The 26,481-nt window shown below is 39.5% G+C and overlaps 1 protein-coding gene across 1 annotated transcript in view; it reads right to left on the reverse strand.

Annotated features, from left to right (window-relative positions):
• Nucleotides 1-26,481, reverse strand: part of adam12 (ADAM metallopeptidase domain 12) — a 195,970-nt gene that overhangs the window by 76,755 nt on the left and 92,734 nt on the right. The window contains exons 4-10 of the mRNA XM_034184356.1: nt 11,467-11,545; nt 6,815-6,891; nt 5,937-6,126; nt 4,388-4,453; nt 1,754-1,825; nt 1,133-1,302; nt 839-923 (exon numbers count right to left, since the gene is read on the reverse strand). Coding sequence (XP_034040247.1) covers nt 839-923; nt 1,133-1,302; nt 1,754-1,825; nt 4,388-4,453; nt 5,937-6,126; nt 6,815-6,891; nt 11,467-11,545 — 739 coding nt within the window. The remainder of the gene's footprint in view (nt 1-838; nt 924-1,132; nt 1,303-1,753; nt 1,826-4,387; nt 4,454-5,936; nt 6,127-6,814; nt 6,892-11,466; nt 11,546-26,481) is intronic.

Raw genomic sequence — 26,481 nt, forward strand, 5'->3', positions numbered from 1 at the left:
ACTGTTGATAATGTCCTCGTTAATGCCATGCATATATACAGCTAGGAAAACACAGAAATCTGCACACCAGAAAGTAGAAGTAAAGCAATCTGACAAAGAGCCCGGGGCTGAAAACACCGTGAAATGTTTTTTTGTTTCCTTTTTTTGTGTGTGAATCTCTCTCTTCATAGTCATTATGACACAGCCCCTACATTATTGTGGTTTTGGGATGTACATGTATTTGTGTATGTACAGTGACACAACTTGTGATTTGACACTGTATAAAGAAACTCAACTGAAATGATGGAACAGCAAATTACCAGAGGTAATCTAACTGTAATCTGATTCACTTTCATGTAAACTACACAAGGAAAAATGTGAACAGTGACAGTTGGCTATTTTGCATGCAAGTTGTCTTGTGTCATTGAAGAAGGCTGAAGTGCAAATAACCCAAAATTTGTTTAGTTTTAGATGCACACATCAAACTCTAAATTCAATATTGTAATTTCCCTTTTGCCTAAAAGGCATATTTTAATCTATTCACAGCACCAAAAGACAAAAGGGCCCAGAGTTGGTGCAGACTGTGGTCTGTATTATATAATATACAGAGACCCAGCACTCTCAAAGAGAAACCACAAAGTGACAGTCTGAAGGAAAAAGTCTCTTAACAGGAAGAAACATTAAGGAGAACCAGAAGGACCATTTGCTACAACTAATGTTCAGAAAGAGAATAAAGGGCAGTAAGAAAAAAACTGTCCCCTGTCTACACGGAGAGGGTTTGATTTTAGCCTGACATGAAGTGATCTTGGCTTCAAAAATGTTGGTGAACACAGGCCGCCGGAGAATATCTTCTACTCACCATAACAATGCCTCCAGACTGCTCAACCGTGCACATACTCATAATAGGCGCCATGCCAATAGTGGTACCCTGGAAGTAAACCCCGCTGCAAAGGGCACAAGACACAAAGCTGGTAAAAAAAATGAGATCTCATGTAGGTTTTATGTAAGCCAATGTAAAGTATTGTGATTATAAGTACATTTGTAGTCAGAAACATTTTGAATCTGCCACCAACACACAGCAGCCATTTGTACACAACTCCGAGATACATTTCTGTGCTCTATTCCTTCTGTAGTCGTAAATTAAATTCTTCACCTTATGAGCTGAGCATTGTCGTGAGGTTTCTGGGAGAGCAGTTTGACTTTCCTCCAGTCTAGGAACTCGTGTAGGGTGGTGAAGGGATCCTGGGTGATGGGACATTTATCAGCATCACTCCACACCTCCAGACCCACCAGGGCCACTCGGATGTTCAGAGCCCTGTAGAACTGAAAGGGAAACCAGGCGTACAGTATGCTGATGAGTACAGAGAATTAGTGTGGAAAGAAGAACCAAGAGCTTCATAGAGGTTCATTCACATTAAGGATGAAAACAGATGTCTGAGCTGAGCTGGAGTCATTTCCCTGAATTACACAAATCATTTCATTCTGGCGGGTTTGACTTCTTTCCAGCCGTGCATCACTATGAAGGTTTCCTTTCATGTTATTCACAACGTGAGACCATTTGTTTGACATGCTGCTATTCATGCTTCCTTAAAGAAATCCTGCTAGTTATACCACAACCACGGCATTGGAATTGGTTTTGGACAAACTAAAAGCAGCTTCTTTAGCGGTATATTAATATATCACACAGCCATCCCATTAATCTTAGCTGGCAGCCATATTTCTATTTTAAAAAGTTGATTTATCCCTCTGGTGCAAAGGCGAGAGGGTGTTTTACCTTGTCAACGTAATTGGCTATCTCCGCCAGTCTCTGTTTCACCTTCTCCACGTCCTTTCCCTGTTTCTGGAACTAAAAACAAAATTACAGCAAGTTACCAGTGGTACATGTTGGAACATTTTCAGTTATGCTTGACTGTCTAGTAATAGTGCAGTTACAGTGATTTTCAGAAACTGCTGTAAGGGTAAGCTTTAGAGTTCACACCACCAGAAAGGCTCAACAATGCCCATATTTCAATACTAGGGGAAAAAATTCTAAAAATTTCCTCAAAGCACCTCTTTATGCTGAGCTGCCAAAAATGCGAAAATAAAAACTTATCTACACAATACCTTTTCTCAGTGTTGCATTTTTGCACTGATTGACTCCATTAATTCCAATCAGCTAAATTTTCAGCCCCAATTTTTTTACACAGCTTGACATCCACATTTTGGATGGAGAGAAACCAATGACGGGTTAGCAATCTCAAAGGACCATCTCAAAGGACCAGCTGTGGTGTGGACATGGGAATTTGAAGCATTTAGCACTGCTAGCTGTTGGTGATGTCTATGACTCCTGGCTTGTTGACCATGGCTGGACATATAAAAGAACCACAAGACAATGGTGACAATCACCATCGGATATTTAATGGCCATCATGTGGAACTTTAAAATATCGACACATACGAAGTCCTGTGAAGCCAGAAGCAGCGTCGGACAGCAGGACATTACCCTTTGTGGTTGCTGTGTGCCACTTTAGAAGAAGGAAGAGCAGTGGGTTGCGACTGTGTCAAAAGGGCTGTATTTATTATTTGGTACTTAGTTTGTCCAGGTTGGTTTACACTTATTTAATCTATTTTTAATGCTGGAAGTGCAAATGACTCTCTGCAAAATAAGGTAAATAATAATAATGCAATGGGAATCACACACACACACACACACACACACACACACACACACACACACACACACACACACACACACACACACACACACACACACACACACACACACACACACACACACACAGCAGTGACTCGGAGGTGACTATATGCGTTAGGGAAAATTCCCTTAACCTGCGTGTCTCTAGAAGTGGGAGGAAGCCGGAATTCCTGGAGGAAACAGATGCAAACATGGGGAGAAAATGGGAAAAAAAAAAAACACACACACACACACACACACACACACACACACACACACACACACACACACACACACACACACACACACACACACACACACACACACACACACACACACACACACAGAAAGCACCAGGTAGGACGCAAACCTGGGATATTCTTGCTGTGAAGCAACTGTGGTAACCATTAAGCCACTGTGCTATCCCTTATTGTAACATTTCAGATTTTACAAATTTAAAAAAAATACCCAAACATACAAAGGATATTGCGCCAAAATTAAAAAGGCATCTATGACAAAACAAATTAGGTAGAACATTTGGCACAGCGTTTTGCCTGAGCTTTGATTTCTTTGGAATCAAAATGACAAAGAAAATTAAATTGTGACATTTTATAGGGCAGCAACTACCGGTAATTTTCATTATCAATTAATCCGTTGTTTATTTTCTGGATGAACCGATTATTTGTTTGGGCCATAAAATATTGATGAGTGTTTCTCAAAGCCCAAGATGACATTCTCAAATGTCTTGTTTTGTCAACAACATGAACATATTCAGTTAATTGTCAGAGATGAACTTAGAAACTAGAAAATATTCAAACTGATGAAACTGAAATAACAGAACATGTGCTCAAAATGATTAATTAATAATCAGAATGGTTGTTTACTGCAGCTTTATATCACTTCACACCAAACCTTTACTATATTCCACTGAAAACAGATTGTAGGTTGTTGAGTAATCCTTCCACCAATGGACTAGCCAAGAAACCAATTAACCAACACAACCTACACAGTAGGTAGCGCCTGCAACTCAAAACAGAAAATGCCAGAATACCTACAAAGTTCATATTCTGTCTCAGTGAGATGCCTAAATGATTCCACTCCCATATGTTTTACTGTGTGTTAGGTAGGTTATCAAGCTGTGACCATGTGGATCTAGAAAATTCTCCAAGTGTTAGAGAGACAAATGGCAAGGCTACAGGGAGTGAATATCTTGGCATATCCATCAGCCTGCAAAGCTTTGGATTTAAAACGCTGCAAAATCCGACGGCCTATTTCCACCCTGCTGTGTATCCACCTGCATTAGTGCAAGATGTCTCCAGCTACACTTACTACACAGTTTATCCCCTTACTTTGGCAATTCCGCATCCCATCTCATCATTCGTTTTACCATTCAGACCACTGGATGTAGTGGACAGCTGTCAGGAGGAAACTCCATAATAAGTTAGGCCAGTCCTTACAGGAGCCTTTTTTTTGTGTGTTAAATTTCCACACTGCTTTTTCCTGTTTCCCATCTCCCCTGCTGGGGAAGTCGTTCCCCACTTCCTCTCAAAACACCATCAGACCACACTGCTTGTTGCACACCGACCCAATTCTGCAGCTCCAATGGGATCTGCTCGACTGTTACGACAGCTTAGTGTGTTTTTCTTCCTTATACCATGAGGGATTGTTGGGTTTTCAGTGTGTTTGTTCTCTTGTTCAAACACAGTATTTGTGAATGAAAGTGTAGCAGATGTCTCACCTCTCTATTGTCAGCAACAATGATCAGCTCAACGTATTTTGTTGTCTTCTGTGCGTGCCGTTTAGGCTAAGAAGAAAAAAGAGATGTTGCATGTTAGAAATGCTGAGGGATTCAGAAGCAATCTCATTAAAATGGGAATCAAAAGCATAAAAATTGTTTTTCGCAATATGTAACTTGGTAAATAGCATGCTGTATAATTTGTATTCTAATCCAACTACATTTTTTCCGCAAATCTGATTGGTTAATTGTGTGAGACTTCAGATTGTATAATATTTGATGGCTTCACATTTAGATGTATTACTCAGCGCCCTGACCGGTGTTCTGACGAGATGTCATTCCTGTCGACAGGCCAGCCGTCTGTGCAACTGCGCATGCGCAATATTGTCGGGACACACAATTTGACAGAACACCAGCTGCACTCGCTGCTACACAGATGTCATAACCGTGCTGTTAGCTGAGAGCGAGAGAAATTCGCGTACTGATGATGCCGCTGATTGATTGATTGAATTAATGTCAAGTATAGGGTGACACAACCAAATAGATGTTGCTGACAGGATGTAAAATGTTTGTAAAGGATGCAAGTACATCATGGAATGTTCTTTAATCAGAATGCAAAATTGCAATCGGAATCCAAACTAAATGGACCAAACTTATGTAAACATGAACCGTGGTATGGATTTTGTCCTGGACTTTCAGGTATGAAAACACCTTAAGTCTGTAATGGCTAAATAATAAAAGTGAAAAGTGCAACTGCACTGACTGGAATTACATCACACACCTCTTTTCACTGTGAGTAATGCAGTGCTTTAAACAAGGCAGGGCCTAATTAAAAAGCTGAACAGTTGTTCAGTCACTTTGTGTAAACACAGCCCAGTGTTAAGATCATCCACAGCAGAGTAATGGTCCCTTAATACAGAAAACACAGATATTGCTTTGGGGGTTTTAAGCCCGATAATGCTGAGGAGGATCAATGCATGGACGATGGATCCTGCACCTGTTCCATGGAAAACATTGGGTAAACCTTCTACTTGGTCCCTTGAATTTTTTAAACTGAAAAAGGATAAAATTAATGTCAAGCCCAAGCAATGCCCTCAGGGAACTGATCCAAACTAGACTGAACTCCAAATCTTTGGTCAAACAGTCATTCATTTTTCATCAAGCAAACGCCTCCACCGACCATGAAATAAATAACTAGAAGGTGCACTTTGAGAGAGCACGTACTGTACCACTCCTGGGGTAATAGTCATCAGGATACTGCCTCTGCCAACTGACAGAGGAATGGATTTACTCTTGGATCTAAAGGCCTTGTGACACTATAAAACAAGATGAGATTAAAGTCACCAGGACTTCACCGAAGATCATCTCCATGCAGAAGAAAGAAAGAAAAAAAATCCCTCATGTAATTTCTGAGGAAGCACTTACACAGTAAAACAAGAAGGAATGATGTGTCAGGTAGCAGAGATAATACAAGTAAATAATACAAAAAATTGATAATGATGAAAATTTCAGTTGCACCTGTAATACAAATTATGCAAGTTGTTAATCTCACCCTGGTGTGGAAATATTGCAAGGGGTTAATAACGTGCTTCTTAGGTATGTCCGACGACATGTTGAAGCCATGGCCACAGGTTCCAGGGGTTAGTTTGAGTTCTTCCACTCTGTAAATGAAGTGTGTATCAGAATCATAGCCAGATGCTGGCTCAATGATGAATGTCTTGTTCTCAAGTGCAATGAAGCCTCTGCAGAGACAGAAATGCACAAAATTTCATAGCATACTCAATTTCCTAAAGAAGAATTCAATTAAAATTCACCGTAATGACCATGGAAAAAAGCTTTTACAAGATCTATGGAAGAGACGACGCACATACTCAAATCACTTCAATATTATCATGCCTCACTGGTCTTCTACATGCAGTTAAACACTGAAATGGTCGCATCTTAATATTGAACCCATTGCACAATATTTACTACAGATTGTTAACAAAGTTAATGTTCTTTGGTATTAGTTGTTATTGCATTTGCAAAAGGTCAGTGTGACAAACAAAACAAAACATATGTCTAAACTGTGTAATTAAGCCTGAGATGAATTTGAGCATCTGCAGGCTTTTTGCTCATGCTCAATCTCAAATCTTTAATTTGTGGGTGGTCATTAGGAACAGCTAGATGCCAATTACTGGGAGAATATGAGTGCAGATATTTGCTGGTTGCCTCTACGGACAAACACAATGAGGTGTGACATTTTCCTCAATCCCTGCAGGAGAGCAGAGATGCATGCCAACATACCGACAGCGTGCTCAGGGAGCTTAAGAACGACAGGGTGCCACGTGGAAGAGCTTAAATAGACATAAGCATCACAGTAGCAAATAGCACTAAAAGGGCAGTGTTAGGGGATGCTGCTTGCATGCAAAACGCCGGCGTATTTCTTACCGCAGTCCTGAACAGGTGCTGACGGTGACGTCAGAGTTTTGGTGCCCCTGCACTTCCCCATGATAGTAGCAGTTATCCTAAAAGAGAAATCCCAAAAATGTTTCTTTGCATAGAAAAAAAAAAGCGTGTGCAAAGACTGCATCCCAAATGCTTTTTGTGGGTTTCAATTGCTGAATAATGCAATTAAAAATGTATTAAATTTAAAAAGAAATGCTGCTTGTCATATCTCTTGTAGCAGCAGCAGCAGCAGCTCTAACATGACTTCAAAAGAGGACAACATAAAGTGAAAGACTGTTGGTGCTGTCCAAAGCGATATTCAGTTGAATTAGCATGACGTCTATGGAGCCGTTTTGATTTCGCTCCTTCATTCAAACGGGGCTGCAGATATTAATGCATCCCACACAGCTGAAGGGAGATGCAACAAAAAGGAAATGGACAGGAGGTGACAGTAATATGGTAATTGTTTTTCCCTCATTATTCCACCAGAGCAGCCTCGCAGAAGGGAAATAGAGCATTTAAGGTGACTGCACACAGAATGAAAACACTTCTGTCTGACAGCAAAGAGAGAGTAAAGTGCCTTAAGAGGGAATACGGGCCTCCATTTATGAACTGTCACACAGCGCTAAAGTCAACATCCAACCCTCTTAAAACCAGCTGTCATTAATCAGTCCCCTGACCGTTCCTCATCACCAATATTGCTCTGCAGGAAGCATAAAAAAAGTATTTCAAACCCCGTCTGTTTGACAAGTACTGCACATGTTACGGAGCCAGGAGGTAACAGACTGATTTCATTAAGTTTAAAAATAGAGCAGCTACAAAGACCCACATGCTTAAGCTATGCTTGATCTAGATTAGTTCACCGCTCAAAAAAGCAAGCAGGCACTCAAAAATGATAACCTTCTTCATTTGTATAACCCCAAATCAAAAAAGGTTTGGCTGATATGGAAAAAGCAATACCAAAAAAAAAAGATCACACTACAACAAAAATGCCACGATTCTTACATTTAGACAGAATGAACCCATTCATGTTTAATGCATTCAACTTCATTTCATTTGTTACTGAACATCCATTCCTGCATTTAAAGACTGCAACATATTCCAATAAAAGTCGGGACGCTAAAGCAGTTACCACTTTTGTAATGTTGCCATTCCTTCTCATAACACTTAAAAGACATTGTGGCATCAAGGATACCCAGCGATGAAGCATGTGAAGTGTTACTTGATCCCTTTTTCCTGCAAACACGTCCTAAGATGGGAAACAGTAAATAGTCCTCATTGTTGCATTTTTTGTGTTAAAATTCTTCATACATTTTCTACTGGTTACAAGTCAAGACTGCAGGAGAGCCAGTTCAGTATCCTTACTCTCTTCTTCCACATCCATGTCTTTGTAATGAGTAAAAAATGTGGTTTTACCTTGTCTTGTTGAGAAAAACATGCACGGCCATGATTAGGATGTCACCTAAAAGGCAGTGTTCATCTGAACACAGTACAGGCTTCCATTCTGTGATGGTCAAACCCATAGGCCAACAAGCCCAGAGATGATTGATGCAGCTTCTGCACAATTTTAAAGTAAGGCTCATTGTTGCACAGAAAAGTTGTAAGTGGCATTTGTGAATGTAACTCTATATTGTAGTGTCTGACAAAGATTCCCCAAAGTAATCCCTTGCTAATGCTGTTATATCAGCTGTTGATGAATGACTGTTCTTGATGCAGTGCTGTCTGGGGGATCAGAGATCACAGTTGTTCAGCTTAAGCTGAGCTTACACTATACGAGTTTTGGCCCTTTTTCAGCCAATTTTTCACTCGTGCGAGAATTTTTTGGATCATGCAGAGTTTCAGCTTAATCGCGCACCCTGCATTGTGTAGTATACATGGACTAACGAGCTGCGTTTAACCTCTCACGACCACCTCCCGATTGGCAATCGTATGGTCGGATGAAGGTCGTCGTGAGGGTTCCGCGCTGTTGAAGCAGCACTACAAGCGTCTCTCACACTGTGCATGTGCAAACACCAGAGAGAGCATAAACAGTGATTATCTGTTTGGGAGAGCAGCTTCTGTTTCTTTTTTCCCCATTATTCTTCAACTCATTTAAAGACTTGTATTTTTTTTTAAACTTTGATGTCTCCCATTGAGAGTTTTTGTAAAAATAAGAAATATAAATAAAGTTTGAAAAAAAAAAGAAAAAAGAAAAAGAAAAGAAAAGCTTCAGTTTACGTTTTGCTGCCGGAAACACAAGTCCAATGTGTGGCTCCTGAATGACTCAGCCTTTCATTGCTAATGGTTTTTCATTGTTTTAACCAAATAATGATTATAGTGGCCTGTTGACATTAACTTTTTGAAGTAACATTATATATTTTTCTACCTTATTACTAACCCTGCTAACTGTTGGGATGACCAGACCAAAAGTAGGTGTATCCACCTACAGAGGTGTGGCCACTTCCAGGTGTTCGCACTTCAGACACTGCAGACACTGCAATGTGGAGTTTTCCAAGATTCCTTGACAGCAGTGGAATATGGTCTTCCTTACTCAATGAAAAGATGTTTGAGGTGTTAAATTGACCGTAGGTGTGAATGTGTTTGCACATCTATATGTGGCCCTGCAGTAGACGGGCATCCTGTCCGGGGTGTACCCTGCCTCACACCCTGTGACTGCTGGGGTAGACTCCAGCCACCCCCCGGTGACCCTTGATTGGAGTAAGTGGTGTTTAAGCAGTGGGCTTGAGACCACAGGATCCTTGTTCAAACTCTCATCTGGCCAGAAAATCACTAAGAGCTCTTGGACAAGGTCCTTAATCCCCAAGTTGCTCCTGGTGTGTAGTGAGCACTTTGTCAGCACCCTGACATCAGTGTGTGAGTGTGTGCGTGAATGGGAGACATCATTGTAAAGCGCTTTGAGGTTCTGATGTAGATGGAAAAGTGCTATATAAATGCAGTCCTTTGAAGTGGATCGAGACAATGAATGAATATTCTTTAAAAATATAGATATCATTCAGGCACCACTATCTATGTCAAGGTCTCAGCACTGGTCTGGGTATTAGCAATTTTAAAACAATACTCAGTACTATCCCTGAAGCTGTGTATCAAATAAATAAATAAATGGAACGCAATTGTATAGTGTTTCTCTATCTGATGCAGATGATCAAAGTGCTTCACAGTGCTCAAAAAGCTTTTCAGCACATACAACAAGCAGAATGTCTTATGACCATCTTGTGGAGCATGCATTTCTCACAGGTTCTAAAATTCAGAGCCATGTCTCATGGTGGTGATGATCAGTGCCAAGTATTGATTTAGATATTTTAGATACTCTGTATATCTGTAGATATGCAGTCAGTTTCTTGTTACAGGTATATTTGTGTATTTTGGTTTAAAAGGTACAAAAACCTATAACAAACAAAAATACAAACTCAGTTTCATACCAAAAGTGAGACAAAAAAAACAAAAAAAACAAGCTTATAGTTTGTTAAACTATTGAAAACTCTATTACATTTTTTTTTTAACTATTCAACAGAATTCATTTCATAGATGGCAATTTGCGTGTGGAATTGCAGTGAAATAATACTTTCACTGATGGATTTGCTTGTCAGATGATTTGTGGAATCAATTCTGGATGTTACATATAGTATAACTTACGACAGCTCTGGTAAATATTAAAGGTCTATTGGTGCACAGGGTTTATCCAAGACAATTTCAGTTGCCAATTTGACAGCTGAGTAACACTTTCCCATTCTGAATTAAATTAGGAATTGGAAACATTTTGCATTGCTATTCAGAAAACAGAATTGTCAGTCAATGGTAAATTGGTTCAAGTAGTTCTCCTTCCTATGTGAGCTAGCAAACTGTCCAAGTTCAATAGCTCTCCTTCTCAAGTAAGATGGCAAACTGTTCAAAGTTCAATTAGTCAGTGATCACAATTCGATATAGTTGTAAAAGCCAAAACGTGCATTGCTGTGAAAAAACCACTTAGTGTCCCATTTTTACACAGTTTAATTATTTATGATGTCAAAGATAATAACTAAAATAATAACAATAAGAAGAAGAAGAAGAAGAATTCCAGTTTCATGAACATTAGGCTGCAGCAAAGAGAGAACAAGAATTTTTGATCATCTATGTAATTTTCATGAAGCACAAATATACCACAAGATGAATAATGTACTTATTCTTGCAGGCAAAAAGGATGAGTGAAACCATTTACAAATGGTGTTGATAACCATTTTCTGGCACTTGTCAGAAAATACTTTGCTCCCACCTACTCCCCCGCCAAAAAGTAGTCAAGAACAGATCAGCCTTTAAAAGGGGGATTCAATGTAAAATCTAAGCCTACATAAAATGCAGATTACTATCATGTAGGCCATAGGAATGATGCTTGGATAACAAAAGCTAGAGGCTTTCAAATAATACACAGGGTTGGTTTATAGGTTAAAAAAATAAATAAAACAACACCACCATCCTCCTTAAATCCCACATTTTACTGGTAATGAAATGACACAGTATAGATTATCACCTATAATCCTGAGGGTGCTTTTTAATCCTCTATAGAAAAACCAAAATATCTGTCTCTTTTTAGAATTCCATTTAGAAAGCAACACTTTTTAAAGAAACAACTGCCTGTCAAGTTATCCATGAATGTCAGAAGCAATCATGTGTTGGCATACCGTAACGTTGTGAGCACCGGTGACTGCGCTCCCATCCTCCTGGTAATGTGTTTCTGTGTAGTGGGCTGCAAAAAGACCCCTAAGAAGAGGACAAAAAAAAGAAAGATAAATCAAACACACTACTACGTTTTCAACTCTGCACTGACTACACACACATATTTGTATGAAAAGCCAACTCTAATACGGCTGTGAACGCCAGAGAAGCTTTCTAATATAGTGGGAACACTTAGCATTCCGGAGCACAGAGAGAGTTGATTCCCTGCGAATTTATTTGGTGATTTGTATGTGTCCTTGAATCCCCTGGCAGTTAGTAAGACGGAAAAGAATCCCTGCTGAGGTAATTATTTTGTGTATGTATATGAGTGTGTGAGGACATATTTTTAAAATGTGTATGTGCGAGTATTCCCCCTCAGGCCATGAGCAGACGGACACAGTGAGTCCCGCCCCTCGCTTTGGCAATGGAACAGCAGGAACACCCATCTTTTGCAGCTGCGTAATCACACTATCAGGCGGGATGATCCCTGAACGAGCAGAAGTCAGCAAGAAAGTGGGCGAAGTACACGGAAATACACTAATTATCTCTACAACAGTACATGTAAATCAATGCGTTCATATACAAAATGTTAATTTTATATGCAAGCCTTGAGACACTGATCAAAACATTCGTGGAAAGCCATAAAAATGAGAAGACTTGTTCTTCTGAGGAAAGAAAAGAGATTCATAAAGACAGAAGAAGCGTTAAAAATAAAATGTAGAGTTTGTCCAAACCGTAGAAGAATCAGTCTTCTCACACAGACCTGTCGCGATACCAAAAGCCAGAATTAGACACAAGTGTATGCAGCCAATAATGCCATCTGCGCTTTTTCAGTTTGTCCACAGTTGTTGTAATATGACTTGTTTTAAAGAGGATCTATCCTCTCTGGCTGCAGGATGACCAGCTTTAACTTCATTAAATACTTTTTATTGCTTTAAGGCCCCTTATCATGCCATTAGCAAGAACTAAACTAAATCTGATAAGCCAGCAGGCAGTAGTCACTTCAAACAGCTCCATATGTCTCATTAAATCTACTGACACTCGGCCCACTCACTATGGAGGACAGACGTTTAACACACACACACACACACACACACACACACACACACACACACACACACACACACACACACACACACACACACACACACACACACACACACACACACACACACACACACACACTAGGGATGGGTATTAATAAGATTTAATCAATATCTATGCCATTATCGATCCGATTCTTTATCGATTCCCTTATCAATACCTCCTGTGAATTTTCTAAAACTAGGCTTTCCAGGTTTTCTACAACATTTTATAGAGTCTTAAAGTAACTGGATCCTTGATCTCTGGACATAAATAAAAATAAATAAAATCTGTATCTTTTTGTCAAAAGCATTTCCATTCAGGTATTAATGAGACAAATTTAACTCCATAGCTGCTGAGATGTGGTCTTACAGCTGGTTGTGCTGGTAATTCATAAAGGAGTTCATCTCATTTTGGGAGGAAAAATGTTTGTTGTAGCTTGTTGTATATATTACAACATTTGGAAAGAGGTGTCACTTGATTTAAAACAGCAATTTGCTTTGAAGTTAATTCTGACATAAATCTATCTTTCCAACTTTACTTGGCAGAGAGCCGCGCAGTTAGTCCCACAAAACAGAGGAACGGAACGGAGGATGATTCTCGTTTCTTGCCCGGAACAAGACAAGAGTCCCAGTTAGTGACTTGAATCAGCACAAAGGCGACTCACGACTGTCATCTTTAAATGGCTTTTGTTTTTTTTTTGTGTTTTTTTTTGGGGGGGGGGTAATAAAATGCAAATTAAATCACACAATGTAATTTTCTGAATTTTTTAGATTCTGTCTCTCACAGCTGAAGTGTACCTACAATAAAAATTACATACCTCTCTTTGTAGGTGGGAAAACTTGCAAAATTGACAGCGGATCAAATACTTATTTGCATTACTGCACACACACACACACACACACACACACACACACACACACACACACACACACACACACACACACACACACACACACACACACACACACACACACAGTGAAGAAAATAAGTATTTGAACACCCTGCAATTTTGCAAGGAGGGGTCTGAAATTTTCATCTTAGGTGCATGTCCACTGTGAGAGACATAATCTAAAAAAAAAAAAAAACGGAAATCACAATGTATGATTTTTTAATAATTTATTTGTATGTTACTGCTGCAAATAAGTATTTCAACACCTGTGAAAATCAATGTTAATATTTGGTACAGTAGCCTTTGTTTGCAATTACAGAGGTCAAACGTTTCCTGTAGTTTTTCACCAGGTTTACACACACTGGAGCAGGGATTTTCGGCCATTCCTCCACACAGACCTCTAGATCAGCCAGGTTACTGGGCTGTCGCTGAGAAACACAGAGTTTCAGCTCCCTCCAAAGATTTTATATTGGGTTTAGGTCTGGAGACTGGCTAGACCACTCCAGAACCTTGATATGCTTCTTACGGAGCCACTCCTTGGTTATCCTGGCTGTGTGCTTCGGGTCATTGTCATGTTGGAAGACCCATCCACGACCCATCTTCAATGCTCTAACTGAGGGAAGGAGGTTGTTCCCCAAAATCTCGCAATACATGGCTCCGGTCACCCTCTCCTTAATACAGTGCAGTCGTCCTGTCCCATGTGCAGAAAAACACCCCCAAAGCATGATGCTTCCACCCCCATGCTTCACAGTAGGGACGGTGTTTTTGGGATGGTACTCGGCATTCTTCTTCTTCCAAACACGGCAAGTGGAATTAAGACCAAAAAGTTCTATGTTGGTCTCCTCTGACCACATAACTTTCTCCCATGACTCCTCTGGATCATCCAAATAGCCTGGGCAAACTTAAGACGGGCCTGGACGTGTGCTGATATAAACAGGGGAACCTTCCGTGCCATGCATGATTTTAACCCATGATGTCTTAGTTTATTACCCACAGTAATTTTGGAAACAGTGGTGCCAGCTCTCTTCAGGTCATTGACCAGCTCCTCCCGTGCAGTTCTGGGCTAATTCCTCACCTTTTTTAGGATCACTGATACGCCACAAGGTGGGATCTTGCATGGAGCCCCAGTCCGAGGGAGACTGACAGACATGTTTAGCTTCTTCCATTTTCTAATAATTGCTCCAACAGTTGATCTTTTTTCACCAAGCTGCTTGGCAATTGCCCTGTAGCCCTTTTCAGCCTTGTGGACGTCTACGATTTTGTCTCTGGTGTCTTTGGACAGCTCTTTGGTCTTAGCCATGCTAGTAGTTGGAGTCTTACTAATTGTGTGGGGTGGACAGGTGTCTTGATGCAGCTAACGACCTCAAATAGGTGTTTATAATTTGGAATAATAAGTGGAGTGGAGGTGGACTTTTTAGAGGCAGACTAACAGGTCTTTGAGGGCCAGAATTTCTGCTGATTGGCAGGTGCTGAAATACTTCGAGGTCTGTTAGAAAAGTATCCAACCTTTTTATTTTTTTCAAAAACCTGATGGATTTGAATCACGTGTGCTTGCATGAGCCAACCTTGAACCTTCGTGCGCATACGTGATTTTTTTCACACCTGTTGGTTGCGTCATTTGCTTGTAAGCAGCCTTTGTGTGAGGATGGGTGGAGTCTCTCGTCGTTTTTTTCTTTGCAAGGAAATGGGGGAACGACTGGAGCAGCGTGACTGCATCAAATTTTGCCACAAACTGGGTAATAGCCAGGTGAAACCATTCGGATTATTCAGGCGGCTTTCGGTGACGATCCTCTGGGCATCACACAGATTAAGAAGCGGTACAACCGGTTTAAAGACGTCCGCACAACGGTGGAGAGCGCGCCGCGCTCTGCGCGGCATCAACACACTGAAAACGACCAGATCATTTCCAAAGTGAACACTGTGGTGATGTGGGACCGTCGTGTGATTATCCGAGAAATTGCGGAAGAGGTGGACATCAGCACTTTTTCAGCACATCCCACTGTGAAAGAAGATTTTGCCATGAAAAGAGTGGCAGCAAAATTCATCGGCACGAAGCTGATGGTGCAGCAACAGCGCCTCCATGATGAAGCCTCCATGCCCTGACATGTCCAGTTTGTCCACAATTTCTCGGATAGTCACACGACTGAAAAGCCACCGAAAGCCATCTGAATCTTCCGAATGGTTGACGAGCTGGGCATGTTACAACATGTCCTGTGAGACTTCAACCCGGAGGCGCTGTTGCTGCGCCATCAGCTTCATGCCGATGAATTTCGCCGCCACTCTTTTCATGGCAAAATCTTCTGTCACAGTGGAATGTGCTGAAAAAGTGCTGATGTCCACCTCTTCCGCAATTTCGCGGATAATCACACGATGGTCCCACATCATCACAGCGTTCACTTTGGAAATGATCCGGTCATTTCAGTGTGTTGATGCCGATCGGAGCGCGGCGCGCTCTCCACCGTTGTGCGGACGTCTTTAAACCGGTTGTACCGCTCCTTAATCTGTGTGAAAGCCGTCTGAATAATCCGAATGGTTTCCACCTGGCTGTCGCCCAGTTTCCGGCAAAATCTGATGCAGTCGCGCTGCGCCAGTCATTCCGCCATTTCCTTGCAAAGAAAAAAAACGACGAAAGACTCCACCCATCCTCACACAAAGGCTGCTTACAAGCAAATGACGCAACCGATAGGCGTAAAAAAAATCATGCATGCGCACGAAGGTTCAAGGTTGGCTCATGTAAGCACACGTGATTCAAATCCATCAGGTTTTTGAAAAAAATAAAAAGGTCAGATACTTTTCTAACAGACCTCGTATTTGCAGCAGTAACATGCAAATAAATTATAAAAAAAAATCATACATTGTGATTTCTGAATTTTTTTTTTTTTTTTTTGGATTATGTCTCTCACAGTGGACATGCACCTAAGATGAAAATTTCAGACCCCTCCATGATTTCTAAGTGGGAGAACTTGCAAAATCGTAGGGTGTTCAAATACTTATTTTCCTGTATATTCATGTTTTTAAACTAACTGCAAATTCAGATCCCCGCAGTAGACGGTCAGGATTTGTGCCTCACGTGAACGTTAATTCCTTGTAAATGCTTCAGTGTTTTGAGGGCAGTTTGGTGAAAGCCAGATTAAGTCAATGTGTCTGCTGGTACGATGACAGATACTGTATTAAAGCTGCTGTTTTTACATGATGGGATCTGCCTGTAATCAACTCCTTGGCAAGAGTACACAGAGTTTATGAGGCCATGAATGTTTATTGCGTGTTTGAGCTTAGTCTGTCCTTGTCGGTTTGCTTTTAGCTCTGTGGTGATGGACCATCTGATCACAGCCCTGCTGGTGATCACATGCTGCTTTGTTCTTCTTCCTTATTTCTCTGCTTCTACAGTGTTTCTTGTCTGTGCTTTTACTGTCCAAGTGAAGAACAAGCAGCAGTGCCCACCAGATGTAGAACGTTGGAAATGAAAAAAAGTGACATATAAGCTCACTTCAAGCTGTTATATGTGGAAAAGATTTTCTCTCTCATGGACCCAATTTTTTGTGTACCGCACTCAACCATCTCACTGAATCTTTTTATTGTGACTAATTCATACAAAATCCATTCTGAGGGACTGTGTGAATTGGTGCCCATATAAGTTAAGTATCAGAATGCAACCACTGTTCATCAGAAAATAAGCATTTATTTCTGCAATTTAATATACAGTAAAACCCACCTAAACTGTCACTGTATAAACTGGATATTCACAATATTCACAGATATTCACTGGACAAAAAAAAAGTCCCAATGCTTTTGTATGGTTTTCCATGTAATAAACACCGTATATACTGGATTTTGTATAATGGATTTTCGCTCACAAAATGTCCCATCCGATCGCAATACATTTCCATTAAAAACCCCTTCGCATGTACGGGAGAGAGCAGTCTGGACGTGCCAAGTAACAGAGGTATTTATTTAACTTTTATTTAACCAGATAAGCACCACTGATATCGAGATCTCTTTTGAAAGAGAGACCTGGACAATTATGAAGTTTCCAATTCGCCTCAGGTATGAAATGAAGTTCGGCACTCGCCGATTTGAGGAAAGTGGGTACCCTATTTCCTTGATTAAAAGGCCAGACGTTTTTTTTTTTTTTTTTTTTCTTTTTTTTTTCAAACTGTGCTCGGACCCAGCACGTAAACAAGGCTGGCGATTATTAACAAAATGCTGCTTGCACTGTAATATGGTGTTACGTTTCACACATACAGTAGTGTTCAGAATAATAGTAGTGCTATGTGACTAAAAAGATTAATCCAGGTTTTGAGTATATTTCTTATTGTTACATGGGAAACAAGGTACCAGTAGATTCAGTAGATTCTCACAAATCCAACAAGACCAAGCATTCATGATATGCACACTCTTAAGGATATGAAATTGGGCTATTAGTAAAAAAAAAAAAAAAGTAGAAAAGGGGGTGTTCACAATAATAGTAGCATCTGCTGTTGACGCTACAAACTCAAAACTGAGTTTGTCAATTTTGTGGAACAAACAGGTGTCAATCAGGTGTCCCCTATTTAAGGATGAAGCCAGCACCTGTTCAACATGCTTTTCTCTTTGAAAGCCTGAGGAAAATGGGACGTTCAAGACATTGTTCAGAAGAACATCGTAGTTTGATTAAAAAGTTGATTGGAGAGGGGAAAACTTATACGCAGGTGCAAAAAATTATAGGCTGTTCATCTACAACAGCGGTGGCCAAGTTCGGTCCTTGAGAGCCACATTCCTGACACTCTGTCTCCCTGCTCCAACACACCTGAATCCAATGAAAGACTCGTTAGCAGACTTTTAATGAGCCTTTCATTGGATTCAGGTGTGTTGGAGCAGGGAGACAACTAAGTGTGTCAGGAATGTGGCTCTCGAGGACCGAACTTGGCCACCCCTGATCTACAATGATCTCCAATGCTTTAAAATGGACAAAAAAAAAAAAAAAAAAACAGATATGTGGAAGAAAACAGAAAACAATCATCAAAATGGATAGAAGAATAACCAGAATGGCAAAGGCTCACCCATTGATCAGCTCCAGGATGATCAAAGACAGTCTGGAGTTACCTGTAAGTGCTGTGACAGTTAGAAGACGCCTGTGTGAAGCTAATTTATTTGCAAGAATCCCCTGCAAAGTCCCTCTGTTAAATAAAAGACATGTGCAGAAGAGGTTACAATTTGCCAAAGAACACATCAACTGGCCTAAAGAGAAATGGAGGAATATTTTGTGGACTGATGAGAGTAAAATTGTTCTTTTTGGATCCAAGGGCCGCAGACAGTTTGTGAGATGACCCCCAAACTCTGAATTCGCGCCACAGTTCACAGTGAAGACAGTGAAGCATGGTGGTGCAAGCATCATGAATCAGTTTGGATATGTCAAAATACTTGAAGAGATCATGTTGCCTTATGCTGAAGAGGACATGCCCTTGAAATGGGTGTTTCAACAAGACGATGACCGCAAGCACACTAGTAAATGAGCAAAATCTTGGTTCCAAACCAACAAAATTAATGCCTTGCAGATGTGAAGAAATCATGAAAAACTGTGGTTATACAATTAAATACTAGTTTAGTGATTCACAGGATTGCTAAAAAAGCACTTTGAACATAATAGTTTTGAGTTTGTAGCGTCAACAGCAGATGCTACTATTATTCTGAACACCCCCTTTTCTACTTTTTTGTACTAATTGCCCAATTTCATAGCCTTAACAGTGTGCATATCATGAATGCTTGGTCTTGTTGGATTTGTGAGAATCTACTGAATCTACTGGTACCTTGTTCCCCATGTAACAATAAGAAATATACTCAAAACCTGGATTAATCTTTTTAGTCACATAGCACTACTATTATTCTGAACACTACTGTATTCCTGAGTGTGACGAACCAAAGACAGCCGCTTTAGATCAGAGCCCTCTGCTTGGCTGCAAAACGGTGCACTTGCTTTAACGACGGACAGAAACCGCAAAGGCTGTGATTTGTTACTGTTCTGGTTTCGCTTCTTCCTCTCCTGTCATATTTTAATAGTTTTTGCAGCACGCACAGTGATTACATGTCGATCATGGATCAAATACGTTTGACAGAAAAGTCTGCAAATACAGTATGGGCAACTTTAGAACACAGAGTCGGAAAAAGATGCTCACATAACCTGTAATTCATGGAGGAAAATTGTACATACCATACCATGGGTTTGGAGGTTGATGAGTGTATAAAGAAGTGGAGCTTATTGAGGAACAAATTAATCCAGAAATGCCACTGTTCCTGTGGAAAATTGCAATAAAATCTTTAAAGAGAACTTTAAAAGGCTCACACGTACGTTGACATCATCACGTGGCCATGGAGCTGGAATAGCATAAATCAGGATTTAGCATTTTAAGGTACTACTCTGCAGCAAACGCAGGAGAAAAAAAAAAAAAAAAGAGTACCTTTTTTCAGGTCCTGATTCAAGGTCAGGCATTTAATCAAGGAAATACGTAAACCTAACTGGAGCTGGGGATTCCCCATAGATCATTCGACGCCTTATGGCTGTAACTAATCCGTTACATATATATTGTGGATTTTGTCTGTTTTGTAAAAATAACGGATTTTGTCCATTTTATACATATAGCAGATTTAGTCCATTTTATGCATATAGCGGATTACAATTGTAACGGACAAATTTTGCTGGTCTACCTGAATCCATTATATGCAAGTGTTACTGTAATTCTGAATGACAAAGGTTCTCTCTTATGCATCCCATTCATTGTGCACTTCACTCAACCATCTCTGTTTTTTATTTATTTATTTATTTTTTGCGACAAAATTCACACAAAATCCTTTTGGCATAGTTGTGTGGAGGTATGACTGCTAGTTAAGTTTCAGAACTAATGCTGTGAAACAACCAGAAAATTTCTTTGATTTAGCACTTTCCAGTGCTAAACATTCTAAGTGGCATAACAGGTGCTCTGAATTTATCATCGATCCATCATCCATTAACCATCCAGCAGATCTAAAGGACAAGTCGAAGGGATATTATATAGGCCAAACAAAGCTGCCTTTTAGCACAATCTCATGCAACATTCGCTAAATTTTTATTTGTTTGCATTATGTGCTCTTTTAATTTGGTGCCTTACAAGATGATAAGACTGTTGCCGTTGCACTACCGTGTTAAGAATCTGGAGGTGACAGACTCATCTATCTATCTATCTATCTATCTATACATTCACTCACTGCATTTTACAAGGCATATATGTATCTAGGCCAGGAAAAACAAATCTGCAATGCTGAATAATATGTATATATGTATGTATATATGGGGTGGGCGTTTATAAGCTTTGCTTCTGCTCACCCCCTTTTTGGTCACACATGTCACTGTGGAATTGTCTTGTATATCAGTTTTTGTTATTGACGAGTTGTGTACCAAAAAATAAATAAGTTCAAGTTCAGAATTGATTATAACCCTTCAGAAGACATCTTGGTATTTACTGTGCTTATTTGCGTTAGCGTATGTATTGTTTAAAAAAAGATGGCTCTGACATTTTCACTGAAAGCGGTGTAATATGGGGTTAAAATTGTCTCAATATTTGTAAATGCACACAGGGTGATCTACAAATAATCATTGATTTGCAAATGTGTTCAGATATCCACAAATGCAAATTTCATATTTGTAACTTGTAAATTGGTCTTTGCAAATAATGCTGTATTTGCAAATATAAAACTTTGTGAATTGAGTTTCAGCATTTGTGGATCACCAATTACATGCATTCATCGCTTTCCTCTGCGACGTCATTTTGAGACATTCTTTTCACACAGATCCACAAACAAATGCCTACTGATGCACAAATACACACTCACGCACACTGGATATGCACTAGATGGCAGTGTGGTTCCATTCATTGATGTGGCAAGCTGAAACTATATGCTCCCGGATGACTCTTTAATCGTGATCGTTACTGAGTTTTTAAAATGCTTATCGCAAAAGCGTTCTTTTTTTTTTACGACATCATGCAAGTTTTATAAGTCCGCGGACACTGATCTGTGTAGATACAAATCAGTTTCCTCGGATCCACGGAGTTTCGAGAATAAATGCGACTCAAAGCCTGGCTGTTGCGACAGTTGTTATAAAGCGGGACTGGTTGGTTGCTGCGGTGACACTGTGTGGTTCCTGTGTGAAGCTTAGCTAAATGTAGCATGTGTACAATGTACATCGCAAACTTTTAGAACGTTCAAGTTTTTAAAAGAAGAATTTTGCAGCATGTCTGTGTCACGGAGCATGCACAGGCACAATGCTGTTTAATACGCTTATCTGAACCACTGCGTTAAAGAGTACAACACTAACACCCCCGCCCCCCTCCCCATGATGAAATCTGCGGACACATCAGAATTTAAAAAAATAATTGACCTTGCAGACAATTTCACCACATAGATACCCATCCATCAGACGCCTCCATTACGGTAATGTGAAATGATTTATTCTGAAATGTCGGTCTTCTCTCATCCAGGAGCATATAGTTTCAGCTTGCCACATCAATGAATGGAACCACACTGCCATCTAGTGGATATCCAGTGTGCGTGTGTATTTGTGAATCAGTCGGCATTTGTTTGTGGATCTGTGTGGCTTTTGCGAAAATAATGTCTCAAAATGACATCGCAGAGGAAAGCGATGAATGCGTGTAATTGGTGACACAAATGCTGAAACTCAATTCACAAATACAATTTCCAGTTTTACAAATGTAAATTTTTTTTTTTTTACAAATTAAGTTTTATATTTGCAAATACAACATTATTTGCAAAGATCAATTTACAAGTTACAAATATGATATTTGCATTTGTGGATATCTGAACACATTTGCAAATCAATGATTATTTGTAGATCACCCTGTGCGCATTTACAAATATTGAGACAATTTTAACTCCATAGTGTACGAGTGCTGAAACATGTCAGTCATGTATTTACAATAAATCACAGCCCTCCAACAAATGGAAGAGAGTGAAGGTGTACTTTCTCTCCTAAGAGCAGACTACTTGTATGTGATTATGTCTAATTACTTAATTGCATTTTTTTTCCACCTGCATCCCTATTTATTTTCAAGAGTAACATGCTGCAAACAAAATGCACTTCAAGTAGAATATAGCAGATGTTAATTAGCCTGAAAATCATCACTGCTGTGAACCCATATTTATTCTCAAAGTGCTGCTTTATTATTGGATGGTATTTTAAGAAGCAGGTTGTGAACGAAACATTTCATGTATGGAACACAAACTGAACACTTCTGATTGATGTATAAAATTGCTGTCTTTTTAATACATGCAGAATCTGGGAAAATGATGGTCACAGTCTAAAACTGTCAATTAAAACTGATAGATTGGGCCCGTATTTGCAACTTTATTGCTTGTTGACTCTACCCACTTTTCTAATTGAAAAACGTTCCTTTGCCAAGATGTTATGTAAAGCTCCAGCTATTGCTTGAGTCAACATCCATTGATTCAGTGCTCCTAATTGTATGTTGCGATTCATTAGGCAGAGTCTAATATCTAATGAATGATTCCCTAATAGTTTCTCAGGTTAATTGTGATAAATGAGGCAAATGAGTGGTCTTTAACAGCACTTTGGAAAAAATACTGCTATTTATCTTAAAAATAAAATCCAAACATGCAAACAACAAATGCACTGCCACCAGCATGAAATACATTTATCCAATTGTGTCTTTTATTGTACAAAGGAGCATTTTTTTCTACAACCCCAATTCCAATGAAGTTGGGACATTGTGTAAAATGTAAATAAAAACAGAATGCAATGATATGCAAATCCTCTTCAACCTATATTCATTTGAATACACCACAAACACAAGCTATTTAATGTTCAAACTGATAAACTTTATTGTTTTTGTGCAAACATTTAATCATTTTGAAATGAATGCCTGCAACACATTTCAAAAAAGCTGGGACAGTTGTATGTTTACCACTGTGTTACATCACCTTTCCTTCTAACAACACTCAATAAGCATTTGGGAACTGAGGACAGTAATTCATGGTTAAAGCAATAAATTTTCATCTGACTGAAATTTTTTCCTGGCAAAAATCAATGCCAGCAACTCACGTAAAATGTGGCGTAGTGGGGGCACACACACTTTTTTCATCAATAAATACAATAAACACATTAATACAGCATACAAATCTATTCTAAACAGCCTCTAAGGAGAGACAGACAAAGCATAAAAAGAATGCAAAACTTGAACATACAGGTACATAAAAGGGTGGTGGGGGGTGGGGTGCAGTGTTGATTCTGGATGCGGTCTCGGGGTGCCCCCCCCAAAACATTTTTTAAAGACCAACTCAAATTTTGTATATTCTGGTGAATTTTAATGGGTATGAAGCCCTCTGAAACAAAGAAAACTCACTTCAAACTATGGGGGTCTGGGTGATCTCCCCCAGAATTTTTTAAAAAGAGCAAGTCAAATTTTGTATATTCTGGGGAATTTTAATGGGTATGAAGCCCTCTGAAACAAAGAAAACTCTCTTCAAACTACGGGGGTCTGGGGGATCTCCCACAGAATTTTTTTAAAAGAGCAAGTCAAATTTTGTACATTCTAATGAATTTTAATGAGTATGAAGCCCTCTGAAACAAATAAAAGTCACTTCAAAGTGTGAAGTAAAAACACACTATTGATTATGGGGAGTCTGGGGGCGCTCCCCCAGAAATTTTTTAAAAGAGCAAGTCAAATTTTGTATATTCTAGTGAATTTTAATGGGTATGAAGTCCTCTGAAACAAAGAAAACTCACTTCAAACTGTCAAATAAAAAATTCTTTTGTCTTCTGTAGTATTTTGATCTGTTCTAATCCGATGAATGCACCAAATGGGTGCTGTGTCGCTGTACAGTCAATAAAATATAAAATTAGGGCCGAAATCAAGTGACAACATTGTTCTGCTGTGCACAAAGTAACACTGTCACCAGTTTTGAAAACGCATGTGCACTGAGAAACTCAAATCTGGCATATTCACATTGAATCGGTAAAATGCTCTCACTCATAAAACGAACTAGGGCTGCAACTAACAATTATTTTAGTAATCGAATAATCTTTTTTTTTTTTTTTTTACTTACATGTGAGTTTTGCCATTATTTCTTGAAGTGAGTTATTATTAAAAGGCCTTTGTCACGCAACATCAATGTTTGAGCTTGTAATAAAGTTATGATGTTATATTCTCATCAAAAACATACCTGGAGTAGTGTTTTGTTTTATTTTGCACATACATACATCACCGACACACCACAAAGACATTTCCATCAGGTTTCACCCGATTATGAGCATTTTTAGATGCCTACAGCAACTATTACAACCACTGACAACATATTACAGCAAGAGCCCACAAAGTATTTTGAAGGCCTGACTAAAGTGTGATATGTGATCTGTAATAAGTTATTTTCATGAAAAAAGACACAAATGTGCAGTTTACTGCATTTTATTTTTTTCTTGTGTAAAAACACAGCTTAGATGTGGTTTGACCGAAACAAATTGTCATTAAACTTAAATAAAACAGGGATGAAGTGGAGGTTTAAGGTGTTCACATGAAACAGTTATTTATTTCTCTATTTATTTATTTATGTTCATTGTTAGTTGGTTTTGCCTTTTCTGTTGTGTTTTGTTTTATCAGGTTCTTTTTGTCTGTTTCTCTAAAACTGTATTGTAGCAGTATTAGTTATTACTTTTGTTGTTGCTGCTATTATTATTTATTAATTTGTAATACATTTGACTCTTACGACAAACGCTAAGCCATTAATTATTTATTATACAGAAAACAAATGCACAAACTGTGCTGAGATGTGAACAGCTTAATACTAACTTTAACATTGAAAAGATATGCTAACGCGTTAGCACTGGTCCCGTTTTTAAGTTATAAAATACATCTATCAACTGTTTTAGAAGAACATAACAGGTCGGTTTAATATAAAAAAGGTAAATATTACTCACAGACATATGCTCTTTAGGGTTTTAGCGGGGGAAAATGAAGATAAAGCGAAATAATACAACAAACCATCGAAGCAGTGAGACGGATCAATGCTTCATTGGTTCAAAGCAAAGCCACACCCCGCTCTATTTGGGGAGTGTCTGCCAATGTTCTCATGAAGACAGGGAGGGGAAAGACCATGGCTCATGGCAAGCAGTAAACAGAGTGGAGAGGAGTGAAAACTGTCACAGTCCCTTCCTCTGCAGTCCACGCTGACACTGCTGCTGCTTTGATTAGCGCAGAATGAGATGTTGCTTTGACAGTGAGACTATCATATTTTGGCCCCAAACACGCATGACACCATGTGCGCACGCATATGTGTGGTTAAATTTTCCAAATGACAGAAATCCGGCGTGGTGACGGAGAACAATAACCCATGCAGTTATTGTTGAAGCTTTGTAGGTGGAATTCTTTCCCATTCTTACTTGATGTACGACTTCAGTTGTTCAACAGTCCGGGGTCTCCGCTGTCGTATTTTGTGCTTCATAATGCGCCACACATTTTCAATGGGCAACAGGTCTGGACTGCAGGCAGGCCAGTCTAGTACCTGCACTCTTTTACTACGAAGCCACGCTGTTGTAACACATGCAGAATGTAGCTTGGCATTGTCTTGATGAAATAAGCAGGGACATCCCTGAAAAAGACGTAGCTTGGATGGCAGCATGTGTTGCTCCAAAACCTGGATGTACCTTTCAGCATTGATGGTGCCATCACAGATGTGTAAGTTGCCCATGCCATGGGCACCAACATACCTCCATACCATCACAGATGCTGACTTTTGAACTTTGCGCTGGTAACAATCTGGATGATCTTTTTACACTTTTATCCAGAGGACACAATGTCCATAATTTCCAAAAACAATTTGAAGTGTGGATTCATCAAACCACAGCACACTTTTCCACTTTACGTCTGTCCATGTCAAATGAACTCGGGCCCAGAGACGGTGGCGGCGTTTCTGGATGTTGTTGATGTATGGCTTTCGCTTTGCATGGTAGAGTTTTAACTTGCAC

The sequence above is a fragment of the Thalassophryne amazonica genome, chromosome 13, assembly GCF_902500255.1.
Source record: "Thalassophryne amazonica chromosome 13, fThaAma1.1, whole genome shotgun sequence".
NCBI lineage: Eukaryota > Metazoa > Chordata > Actinopteri > Batrachoidiformes > Batrachoididae > Thalassophryne > Thalassophryne amazonica.